This window comes from Gambusia affinis, linkage group LG12 (assembly GCF_019740435.1).
Source record: "Gambusia affinis linkage group LG12, SWU_Gaff_1.0, whole genome shotgun sequence".
NCBI classification, from domain to species: Eukaryota; Metazoa; Chordata; class Actinopteri; order Cyprinodontiformes; family Poeciliidae; genus Gambusia; species Gambusia affinis.
In genome coordinates, this window is record NC_057879.1 from 12,005,642 (window position 1) to 12,018,530 (window position 12,889).

A 12,889-nucleotide genomic window follows, 5' to 3' on the forward strand; every position below is an offset into this window, starting at 1 on the left:
GCTGCCTTTGTCTGCATGAAATTTGAAACCAAACATTATTCAATATGTTTGGTAAATTCAGACAATTTATTGTTTTCAGTTGGCAACGAGTATCTCTTACTAGAAACCCAACAGTACGAGCGCACAGATATACACATTTACACAGAAAAAACATTTAGAGGGAAGTAAATAAATCCATGAGCTGTAGTGTGGAAGATGATCGAACAAGAAATCCAAAAAGTCAAATTTTATGTTTTGGTAGGAGTCAGATTTCCAATAAAATGCAAGAAATTACTTTCAAGGTCTTGATAAATATTAGATTTCTATTTGAGATTGCTAAAAGCCATGTCATGATGGCAAAAATAATTCTGTTAAAAGAGCAGAATCGCGCAATATGATAAAAAAAATAAATAAAATAGTTTGCCTGGAGTCCTGAAAAGCCTTCAGAGTCAGAATCCAAAAATGCATAATTTAGCTCAAATCTGGCTTCATGGACTGTCGGGCTTTCTTCCATTCATTTGGATTTCTTCTGGTAAAATTTAACAAGGCCAGTCAGCGAACAGAAGGAGAAGCTGTGAACGATTACCTTGATGTTCTACACTGTTTAGTCTGTCTGTAGTTTTAGCAATAGCACAGGAGAAAGTGAACACAGACATTCAGTCCGTGTTGGCCATGCTTTAAAATATTCAATTAACATCGACAGCTACCTCATTTTCTCTTGGAAATGGAAGATGGTTTTATGTAGCGCACGCAATTTCCGGTGAGCGTCATAGCGTTCAATTGACGCCTTACACGCGCTGGGCAAACGTTAGCAATTTCTAAAGTTTAAAACCTCAACAAAGTCCTTGCCTCCAGGAATTAATAATTTCTCAGTAGCTAAGGGTCCAGACCCTCTGTCTTAGAAGCGAAACGTGGAACAAGGGCTAGTTTTACCAAGCTAACATCTCACCAACTATGGCGCCTCCTGAACCAAATATGTGTGAAGATTTCACGTGACTTTGACGCACATACAGCATGCAAACAAGATGTAAAATATGTGATGTTTGCACTTCAAATAAAAGTAAAAAATATTTGGCCTAAGAGACAATAAATATCCATCTTCATCTCTGACCTAGATCTGCTGTGTTCCTTGGTCTTCATGATGCTGTTTGTCCTCTGAGGCCTTCACAGAACAACTGGATTTATACTGAGATTTCACTACATACAGGTGAGCTGAACTGCTTATGTAAATTCTGAAGACAAACAGGTTACTCCGGATCTCATATTAAAAACATGCATGAGAAAAATGCATTTTCATTGGTTGAGTATTTTGAAAAGGGAAAAATATATATTTTAAAAACGATGCATTATGCTCTTTCCATACATGCAATAAAAGACCTTGTGTTCTTGATGCATGTTTGGGACAGAACATTTTGTCTTGTGTGTAGTCCGAGAATTATGAAATGTGATTGGTCAGGACATGCTGACAAATACCACAAAGCATGGGATCAATGTCACCTTTCCAGGAGTTTTTAACGTGAGTCTACTGAAGTATTAAAAAGTCCTGGCCAGAAATAACTTTTCAATACTTTCTGTTTGATTACTCAAAGGTTTTTGACTCATTTGATTGAACAGGTGTGAAAACGATGTACAGCAAAAGCAATGATGCTAAGCATGAAGAAATAAAAAAGTGGAGTTTGTCAGTGATACAGCCTTAACAGCCATTTAGAGACCTGAATTTTTTGTGCTCAAACTCAAATCCTGAAAATATAATCTAATATAAATCCTGATGCAGCAAAAATCTTCTGAAAGCCAAACAAAGAGATTCATAGACTTTGGTTTTTGGATGCAAAAAATGTACTTTATTGTTTTCATCTGTCAAACAAGCACAAACATTCAGTGAAAGCAAAGTTAACACTGACTCTGTCTCCAGGAATTTGATCAGATGTATCATCCACACGACTGTGCACGCATGACTCCGAGCGGATGGGATTGATGTCATCTGTCCCAGTTTCGCGTTCAGGAAACCAACCAACTAGGAGTAACGTGATATGCAACCGTGTGGAGGCCTTCTACTTGGAGAGGTCCTAGCTTATCATTTTATTTGTGTTTTAGTCATTACATAAATGATGAATTCAATCAAATTGTTAGAATAACAGTAGAAAGAAGCACTTAATACTTCTGTATGAGTTGGGGCAGTCTTATTCTTTCCAGTTTGGGATTTAAAAAATTTTTTTTACTTCACATAATTACATGTCTCAGTTATTTATTAATTTTTTTATTTTGTGAAACATTACAGCTCCAATGTGTAAAGGTTACATAAGTGGCCATTTCTTCTAAATCACCAAAACTATAATAAAAAAGGAATTTTCAAAAAACAATTTCACAGTTGATTTTTCCCCCAAAGCTATCAGACATTTTGTGTTGTATGGCTTTGGTGTAATTGTACTTATAGTTAATTATTTCTATATGGATTTTTATCTTATAAACAATTTCTCTGAGATTTTAAACAAGCCGTAATATTCTTTATGAATCTTTTCAATCCTCACTAGTGTAAACAAAGCTTTTTGTCCACATTGTAATGATGGTAGACGATCCTCCCTGTGGGAGAAAGAGAGACAGAACAGACAACTTGATAAAATGTTGTTTTGTTGATAATTATTTGCATCCTTCATCAGAGGCTCACATACATCCACGATGGGCTTGAATCCTAAATTAATGTGGGGCTTTTATTGACTAATTGAAGATGTTATTTTTTTCCAGGATGGAGTAATTATGAAAGAAAAATTTAAGCATAAATCATGAACAGGTTTGAATCTTTTAAAAGAATTTTCTAAACCACACATAGTCAAGTTTATACCAACTGGCTCAAGCAAATTGGACCTCCAATACATGCTTTAGGGAAATCCCTTCCTAATGCTTTCCATCCTTCTTTAAACCCGTTTGGATGTGTGTTTGGGGTCATTTTCCAATTTTAACTGTCAAAGTTTTAACTATATGACTGCTGATTTGAAGTGAACCAGCAATCACTAAGTACACAAAAAGGTACCAATGTCCTGTTCCTACATGTCCCCTTCAATTATCATGTTTCAAGAATAGTCATCAAACAAATCCCAGAGGTAAAAACTGTTCCTTGCTATTGTTTTCTTGTTCTTGCAAAGCTGGTTTATGGCTTCTTGTGATATTTCAACTGTGTCCCAAGGATCCAGTAAAATGGCATCCAGACATTTATTTTATTTTTTTTGCATATTCATCATCTCGAGTTGCTGTAATCTGTGTGGTTTTGTCAGGAATGTGGTGTGTAAGCACCATGGAGTCGAGCAATAAACTCACCACCGCTACTTTACACTTCGTCTTCTTCGCGAGATAACTGGAGAAAAACAAAAATGACAGTTCAGGACGGGCTTTGTTTTTTTAAAAGCTCAGTTTATCATCACGATATCATTACAATCTAATATGCAAATGCTTCATGTTTGCAGTAAATGTGAGGCTCCAATTAAGGAAGCATTTTGTTTAGTTTTGGGGTGAATGCTGAAATGAAAATATATGACAAGAGATCTTTATAGAGATGCATATTTACGTTTACTTCAGATTTCAATATTTATTCTGGACTCCAGCAGAGCTAAGGATTTAGCATCATGCTTAGTTTCCAGGGAAAGAAACATTTTCACTGAAAGGTTGTAAAGAAAGCAAATATTTCATTTGGTTCTACATCCAACATTCTGACAAATTATACTCACCCATTCCAGCATTACTTCCTGGACAGAGAACTGAGAAAATAGTAAAAAAAACCATTTGTAGTCAGCATCTTGAATGATTCAAATTGTTCACACACAGTCCAAACCAGAAGTTTACATACACTCATCATGTGAATGAAAGTCATTTTGAGTGTTGATTCTATGTTGCATTGTGTTTCTGTGTTTGATATGATGTAAAGCACCTTGAAATGCCTCGCTGCTGAAATGTGCTATACAAATAAAATTTGATTGATTAATTGATTGATTTTACTTTTGTGGTCTTCAATGGTCAATTTAAAGACTTATTTCTTGAGTGAACTGATCAGAAAATCATCAGCTTGAATAAATTATCATTGGGTGCACAAGTTCAAATTAATTATGGACTTCTCAAATTCAGACAGGGTCAAAATAGAATGTAAAATTAATCACAGATACTAATATTTGGTCTCTTAACAATTTGTAGAGAAACCAAAGACTTTTTGTTCATGGACTGAACTGACATAGCGGTTTTCTAGTCATACTGACTGTTCAAAGCACTTAACGTTTGAGTCCAGGTTTCACATGAACATGCTACATGAGGAAGCTGGAATTGAGTCAACAACCTTCATCTACTCTCCCCATAGACTTGGACCCAATCATGTCCAAGTCTTAACAAACCTTCCCAGACAGTCACCCTAAGATAAAATGAAAGTAGGATGTTCAGGAACAACCCAGGAACTGCCGGGATCCAGACCTTCTTGTACCGAAGATGTTGTTTCACCAACATGATCTCTCACAGAGAAACAAGTTTTGAATCAACCATGTGCTGAGTACAGCTCAAGATGGAAGATAAGAAGCGTGGTGAAATACGCCACCAGATACAGTATGTATATTTGATTCTGTTTACCTAAAAAAACTCCCTAATAAATTCAAACTTGTGCATTCAGTTCTTATTTTTGAAAGTCACTGAAGTTGCTTTTAGAATAATCAATCCACCCTGAGCAAAAAATTACACTTCAGTGCTTCTGTTTGATTAAAACAGCATTCATGCCGTGATGAGTGTATGAAAGGTTTTCAGAGACTACAGATGACCCACCTGAATACGTCCTGGGTAGGCAGAAGGTCACTTTTGCCCCGGACTTTCCCACTGGTGCTACGACTACCGTGTAGACGTCCCCGCAGGTTCCCTCCTGGATGTCGCAGTACATGCTGCCTGCAGCAGCAAAGCAGGTGTAGTTGGCCCCAGTGCCGTAAAGCTCTACTGTATGGTTATAAGCCTGAGGGTTTGAAGAACGCCAGTACACCCTGAGCGAATTGTTGGTGCGGCGATACAGCTTGACGCCTGTTGGACAACACGCACCTAAAAGAAAGGAAATGAGTGTCTTGTCATTGTTTGTACTGATTGATTATTAGTTATTTTGTCTGTCATGTCTCTCCACAGGGTAAATGTCAGAAATGTGTGTGTGTGTGTGTGTGTGTGTGCGTGTGTGTGTGTGTGTAGGTGTGTGTGTGTGTGTGTGTGTATTCGTTCTCACTGGATGAGAATCCTCGATATTGGCACTGAGACTTCTGTCCCGTGCTGCTGATGGCGTCCAGTTGGACGCTGTAGTTGGTGCCACAAGTGATGCAGCCCATCAGGCAGTGAGTGTCCAGAGTGTGACATTTGGCTTCCCCGCGTGGGGACGTCAGGGTGGCTATGTAGGAGCCGGCGCCGGTTCCAGGCAACCAGGTCAGGTTGGTCATAGCCTGGGTAACCTGGGTGACGTCTACAGTCGATGGGCAGCAAGGACCTCAGGCAGAAAAACAGACATCAAGTATTTATGCTGGGATATTTCTCACATTGTGGAGCTGGATTTGTAAGGAAAGTAGATGACCTAACCGCTTTTAAGAGGACGTAAATCTTGTAGCCAAAAGACACTGTTGTACCTGTTTCCAGAGTTTTGCTGTATCCAGGCAGACTTCTTCCGACTGCTGTGGAGGCCACAGCTGTGACTTCGTAGATTGTGCCACAGGGCAGCTGCGCGAGTTCACAGGAGTTATTTCTCGACTGGCAGGTGTATCTGTCGTAGCGTCCAGTAGCACTGATGGTGTAGTTTGTATTGGGGGAGTTTGGGGTGGATATCAGGACTTTGTATGTGGAGTTGGTGGTCTGTATCATATTCAGGATCTCTGGAGCACAAGGAGCTGCAGCAAAACGGCCAGGAGAAAAGAGAGGCTTTAGAAGAATATATTTGATTACTGTAAGTTTGAATTTAAACAATTTTATTGTTCAATTTCATGTTTCCATATTAAAAAATTCACTGGCTTCCCCTTTATGTGTGTGCAAAGTATGCAGGATCATACTTTGGTGCTTTCAAACCACTTTATTGAGATTTTATCCAAGCAAAGAGTAGCTGCAAAATATATATTTTATTAAATAAATATCTAAAAAGTGTGAGGTGGTTCACGTCAAGAAACTTTTTTGGGGTGTAAACGCTTCCACAATCCACTATGATTTACCTCTCCTCATTTGACTGCCTCTAATAGTTTTTATTGTGACCCATCTGTACCTGTCTCCTGTCTGTATGGTCTGCAAGTGTAGTTGCACCCTCGTAACTCGCTGCAGGGGGTCACAGTCACAGAGTAGAGGGAATTGCACGTCAGGTCTGAGAGAGCACACACTGGCGACGTGTCGTTGCAGTGCAGGACATCGTTGGTCTGAGCTGCTGTGGTCTCGTACAACTCGGCCCCCTTGACTGGGGACCACATGATCTCGAGTGTCTCTGTGGACACCAGCTTCACAGTTACATCCTCTGGACAACAAGGTACTGGGAAGGAGGAGACAGGGAGAAAAGAAGAAATGCAGAGAAACGACAATTAATGTATGTGCACGTAGGTGGAGCCTACATTGCTAAAGTAAACTACATTCTCACTGGTTGTGTAGTTGCGGACATCTGCGAAGAGGCTGGTGCCGGCCTGGTTGTAGGGGAACACGCTGGTGAGATACGTGTAGCCACACATGCAGAAGAACTGGCAGGTGGTCTTTGTGGTGTTGCAGGACTTCTCTGTCCCATCATCCCTCTTTATGAAAGCCACGTAGTACTCCACCAGGGGCACCTGCTCCCACACCACCGAGCAGTTCCCGGCAGTGGGCTCCTCCACCCAGATGTTCTCTGGGGGACATGGGTCTGTCAACGGCACAGAACAACAACTTAGCATTAAACAAGAAGCCTTGGTTATAGGAAGCCTTCCTTATTGACTTTTAAACAAAAAAAATCAATGATACCCTCTTTTTTTTTTTTGTACAAGAACATGGGCATGTGTGATGAACTCACATGTAATGTAGCCGACTGATTGTGAGGGGCTACTGGGTCCAGCATCATTGAAGGCTGTAACGGAGACAGAGCGGTTCTGACCACACTCCTGAGGTGAGATGAAGCAGTAACTGTCACTCGTGTTACAGTATTGGCCATTTGAGGCCAGGACCAAGTAGCTGGTAGCCCCCTGCACCGTCATCCAGTAAACAGCGATTCCAAGAGATCGACCCGGAGTCAGCTGGACTTGGGTTACATCTGGGCTCGGAGGACCTGGAGAAAAACAAATAAATAGAAGGTTGTCAGAGTTTTTACATCCAGGTGGTAGAGATTAGGTTATGGCTCTGCAACCTCTACAGTCCAAAGAGCCGTACACTTAGTCCACCTGATTAAAACGTGTTTAGAACGCATGAATATGTTTTGATCTAAATCATATCATAGCAGTTCGAGCTGTATATTTGGTGTCACTGTGCTGGGGGAAGGCGAACCTCTACCTTACAGTCAGTTTTAACAAATTTTCTTTCTCTGAATTGTGGGAAACTGCAAAGTGTACTGCTTTGGGTTTGTGGAGTGCACAAATGAAAGGTGTCATGTTGAAAATGTTAACATGTTCAAAGAGGGATGGATTATCGCTTTATGATTTAAACTTTTCCAGAATCATGTCTCATGTTTGCTATGTTTTCTGATGTTCTGATGTTTTTTTTGCTCATTAAGACACACCTCTGAGCACAGCGCTCCGTTTTATTCAAGAGTGTCACAGTAAAGGAGGCTGAATACAAACGGGTGCTATTGAGTAAATCCTTTTTCAGTTGGTCTGTCACATAAAATTATAACAAACGTGTCGAAGCTTGTGATTGCGACCAAACAAAACGTGGGGAAAAAAGTGCAGCTTACGGGTGATCTGGCAGACAGTGAGGTCATCACCGGTCCGACCCTCAGCGTCCCAAGCCATGCCCTTGATACAGTAGGAAATTCCTGGTTCGAGTTTGTCAAACGTCATCGTGGTGTCAGTGGTGTTAAGTATGAGGCGGGTGCTGGAGCCTTCTCTGATCATAATCAGTGTGTAGAGGGTTGCGTGCTCCACCGGGGGCCAGGTCACAAGGATGGAGTCATTGGTGGGGGAGGACGTGTTCAACTTGGGGGCAACGACAACTACAAATCATCCAAGGAGGGAACAAAAAGCAGAACAAAAAAGAAGAAATAAATAAATGCTCAAATTTCCTTACTTTATCTCTATTTGCCTTTTTGCTGTGAAATATTAAAAAAAATATTTGTGATCATATTACATTCATTTACTATTCATAAAGGGTTGCAACCTATTTCCCATGGTGTCTTCTTACAAGGAATGAAAATACTACAGTATAAAAGAATGGATAAAGTTTCCACCTTGTTGCTTTTACCACAAGCATAAAATCAGTGACAATGGGCAGTGAAATAACAAGCCCTTATTGCCAGGAAAATGATAGAACAACTTATTGTTTGGGTGGAACAACAGAAGGGCTGCATTTCATGCATCATACTGTACGCTGATTATACAATCTTGCATAAACTCATAACATGTTACACATGAGAGACTATAGAGGTATTTAATCCTACCTGTCCTGGCATTGATGGGGTATGAAGGCTGGCTCCTTCCTCCGGAGTTGACAGACATGACGCTCAGAATGTAGTCGTTGTAGGGCTGGAGCCCCACCACCGTGCCCGGGGACTGTGCGGCTGGGGTCTCAAAGAAGAAATCCCCCGTCGTTGACTCTGCCCTCAGGATGTAGCTGGTTGCCCCCGAAACTCCTGCAAACTCAACAGTGATGCTGTCGCTGTTTTTGGAGTAGGCCTGGTCAATGCTCGGGACGTCGGGAGCTGAGGGTTAAATGACAAGAGTGAAATTGAAAAATACTGAAACACATCAAACACATGTGTATAACAATGAACTCTTTAACAGTAGATAACAAAGCAAAGTTTCTTTAGAGATACACATAGGCTTTTTTATTTCCAATATTTTTCATTTTGGGTGCTTCATTCACTTCACAGAATGTGAAAAAAGGATAATCTGTGATGAACTGCATATCTAAATATTTCTTTCATGAAATTTCAATCATGTACTTGTAAGAATATCTTGTTATCAAGAAGATCTGAACTTAGCAGAAAAAAGTAACAGTGCTTCTAGGCATTAAATTTTATATTGTTTGAAAGTTGATTTCCTTATAAATTATGCCAAGTTCGTCAGGAGAATGTATTTGTGGGTTGAGTACCTAGTTGAGTTGAGTATGTGAAATCCACTCTGCTGATGCCAGACAGCTTATTTTGTATTGCACTTGATGGTTGTTAAACTACCAATATGCCTTGTTTTTTCAATTTCTTCATTTTATCAGCAGGTGACTTGGTAGCTTGAGGAAAACCTTTTACACAACCATAACCGCCTGGTGTTGAGGTCAAGACCAGAGGCCAGAGGCAGGCCATTCGATCCTCTTCTCCTCCTAATTCCGGAGGTAGTTTCTAAAGCACTCCTGTTCTGTCGGGGCGAGCATCGACGTCTTGTAGGATAGAGTTTAGACTCCAAAAGTGGACACATTCGACCGCCTGGTTTTAGAATCTGAATTGGATATCTCTCCGTATTGATATTTCCTCCAATAATGACCTGCTTTGTTTTTCCATTGAGGAAGATGATGCTTTAGACCAGTGGTCCCCAAACTTCTTATCAACGCGGCCCGGGGCATGGGGACCACGGCATTAGACAGCATTACTGTCTCCACCAAAATCTATTTACCACTGTCATCAGGCAGTATCAGGCAGAGGATTTGACCCATGTAATCAAACCACAAATTTATTTTCTTTACAGATCTGGCATCATTAAAGGAAACATTGTTACAAGGAAGAAATCATGGATGGAACAAGAGTCTTCTTTCTTTTTGTTTTAATTTAAGATTTATGTCAGAAATATCTCAAAGACTTTATGACAAAAAAGTCATGATGTTTTTCCAGATGTCCTACAGAAATGAAATATTTCCTCAAGGAATAAAGGGAAACATTTTTGCGATAATGCACTTTCCCATATGAGAAATAGACATGTGATCCTAAACTAGACATTTAAAGCACAACTAAACATTTTCAAAGCCCGTCGCTTCACACAAATGTGTTGGATCTCATAAAATGTAAGACTTTTGGAGTTCCTTTGGGCCTGAATCTTCCTCTCTTTCCCGTCTCACTGTGTTTGGTATCCACTGACCTGTTGTCTCCACCGTCTCTGCGCTGCTGAGGACATTGAGCGCATTGTCCATGGCCTCCAGCTGCATGGTGTACACTGTGTTCGGTGACAGCGAGTTCACCGAGCCCATCACCGTGTTGCCGCTGAATTGGGCGAAGACCGGCCTCGCGGGAGAGTTCTTGGGGGTCGCTGTGATCTTGTAGGAGCTGGCACCGGAGTGGACGCTCCACTGCACCGTCATGCTCTTTGATGTCACCGTAAATACTGACAGAGTGATGTCTGGGGGGAAAAAGGAGATGAAGAGAAAGAAAACATTTATTTATGTTACTGGCGTGCAGATTTGAGTTTTTCAAACATGCTGCAGGTACATTCTTGTGCCAAATGAATATGAAGATAACTCACCATTTTGAGCGGTGCATACCTGAAAAGGGCAAAATAGGCGGTTTAATGAGTGAAACAAAGATCTTGATATCTTGATGATTAATGGCAGGGCATAATTCCAGGAGCAGCAAGCTGTTGGTATTCCACACTATATCCTGGAGCCTATTATGCCCTGGATCATATTCTGGGAGCATGAGAAGCGGCAGGCTGCACATTACCTTCACTCAACACAGATTTCAGGCCTTCTCAGTGCAGGTATTTCTTTCAGGTCGGAATGAATTTCCCTATTGAGCTAAGGATGGACCTGCTGCACGCACTTGTTGAAAGCATGGACATTCAAAAGGACCTGTGTTCATGTGCTTCAAATATCCATCTCCTTCACAGTTAATAATGTAAATATCCTACCAACAAACGTAAACAGTGCTTTTCAAAGATAATGTGGTGTGTTATCCTTGTTCTAGTTTTGTTGTAGGTCCAATGATAGCAACGATAAAAGTCAGCACTTACCCCTGTAAAGGTCAATAAAAGAAAAAGTTTGATCCTTTGCAAGCGCAACGTCCCCATGCTGTCTGTGTTTTCGTGCCTGAAGCAGAGATGCGTGATGCTGTTTCTCAGAGTGACTTCAGGGCAGTGACTCAGGCTTAAATTCAACGTTATTTTTTTTCCTCCCTCTCAGATGAGACGACAGGTGCTTTATTGTTTCAGCAAATACCAAAAAGCCCAAAGGTTGTAACTCCACCCCTCAGGGCATGTTAAAGTGACCTATCAGAGACAGAGATGGGGCTTTGCCTTTGTTAGATGAGGACGTTGATAATGACGCATATATTACAAGGTATTCAAGAGTTTTGTACCTGTTCTTTTTTGTTTGTTTTTTTAGAAAAACACGCCTGGCAACCGGATCCTGCATATTAGCTGTGAATCTTTTGTTTCCTCCAAAGAAACATTTAGGTCCATTGAATGAAGAGATAAGCTTAGACAAGGGATGACCCATATACGCTGCTTATGTGTCTGGAAGGAAACTAAAATGATCTTCTTAGCAACATTTTGATACCTCCGGTTCTCTCACTTGGTTCCTGATTCTGAGTAATTAAAGGTTTTTCTTTAGGCTGTTGATCTGTTTACAATCTTGCTTTTATTTAACCAATAAATGTAAACATGTTAGTTCAAAAGGAGATGGACATTTAAACACATTGAGATTATGTACAGCGTGTCTACTTCATAGTAGAAAACCTTAATAGGAAAAGAAAATGTTACAGAACTCTTAATCCTCTGTGCTTTTGTCCAGAAATATTCCCATAAGAAGATGAGTATCTGTAATGAATGTGTGTTCAGTGAACTGGGTGAGGGAATCCCATAGGACCGGCTCTGAAAAACACTGAGAAAAAAAAAGGTTACATGTAGAAGACTCATCAAATTGCTTTGTCAAAATTGATTCTACTGTGAAAAGGTATTGTCTATAAAATTTAACAGCGAGAAGAAGCAAGATCTGTTATTTTTTGAGATTATCAGAGGTTGAATTATTGGTATGTTTTGGATAATTTTCCTACTGTGTAACTGTAGCGTGTTTATGAACTGAAACATTGCTGACGTTCTTCAGTATTTTGTGTTAAAGATTTTATAGTTCCATTAAAAACAAGTCATTCAGACTTGGGAGCAGCAAGGCAACCCAGACTATCACTGACTATGTTTGACTGTTGTTGTGATGTTCTGTTTCCAGAATGTCATTTAACGTTTAAACCAGACATTATGAGACACCCACCATCTAAAAAGTTTTTGTTTTGTTTTGGGGTAAAGTGAGACAGCCTTTTGTCATCAGTTTTGTGTTTTTGGCTATCTAGAACAGTCTTTGGGGGTTCAATCCAGATTTGATGGTTTTGCAGGCGGGGAGTTTATGTTTTCAGGTAAAGTGTAAGCAATTAAATCTTAATTTGAGTTACTTTCCTGTGTTTATTTAGGCCATATTTGATTTGATTAAATTTGGTTTGAACAAACATTAGTATTGCTTAGCATATAATTTGTTACTATTAGCACAGCAGATGGTGGTAGGTATTTTTAGCTAGAATTATATATGCTTAACTTTAGGTTGTAGTAAGCCTGTAGCCAATCATGTTAATGTTAGTCCGTGTGCTAGTGTTAGCTAACAGTGTGTGCTAAACTGCAGGCTAAAATAATGGCTGATTTGTAGAAGTAGAGAAAACATATTAACAGTGATTCACAAAACGGAGGTTGTGTCCCAACTGTGGATTATCAAAGTATTTAGGAGTCTTGAACTGAACTTCATCTTCATTGACCTTTTAGGATGTTCCATCAGTGAAACATTATCTTTTTGTTATACACAT

At 40.0% G+C, this 12,889-nt stretch overlaps 1 protein-coding gene across 3 annotated transcripts; it reads right to left on the minus strand.

The window, feature by feature from the left end:
• Positions 1 to 1,797: 1,797 nt before the first annotated feature.
• fndc7a (fibronectin type III domain containing 7a) lies at positions 1,798 to 11,865 on the minus strand. 3 transcript variants are annotated; one of them, XM_044133902.1, is made up of 15 exons: positions 11,058 to 11,129; positions 10,769 to 10,951; positions 10,572 to 10,590; positions 10,191 to 10,448; positions 8,564 to 8,824; positions 7,862 to 8,119; positions 6,989 to 7,240; positions 6,587 to 6,841; positions 6,224 to 6,481; positions 5,601 to 5,858; positions 5,210 to 5,464; positions 4,771 to 5,034; positions 3,699 to 3,728; positions 3,292 to 3,328; positions 1,798 to 2,559 (listed from the first exon to the last, which is right to left on the minus strand). In XM_044133902.1, the coding sequence occupies exons 4-14, from the start codon at positions 10,408 to 10,410 to the stop codon at positions 3,297 to 3,299; spliced, it is 2,343 nt and encodes a 780-aa protein (XP_043989837.1). In that variant the 5' UTR covers positions 10,411 to 10,448; positions 10,572 to 10,590; positions 10,769 to 10,951; positions 11,058 to 11,129; the 3' UTR covers positions 1,798 to 2,559; positions 3,292 to 3,296. The 3 variants fall into 3 exon arrangements, with proteins under 3 accessions (XP_043989837.1, XP_043989839.1, XP_043989836.1); XM_044133904.1 differs by lacking the exons at positions 10,769 to 10,951; positions 11,058 to 11,129 and adding an exon at positions 11,810 to 11,865; XM_044133901.1 differs by lacking the exon at positions 10,769 to 10,951 and having other exon boundaries at positions 11,058 to 11,773.
• Between the last annotated feature and the right edge of the window lie 1,024 nt (positions 11,866 to 12,889).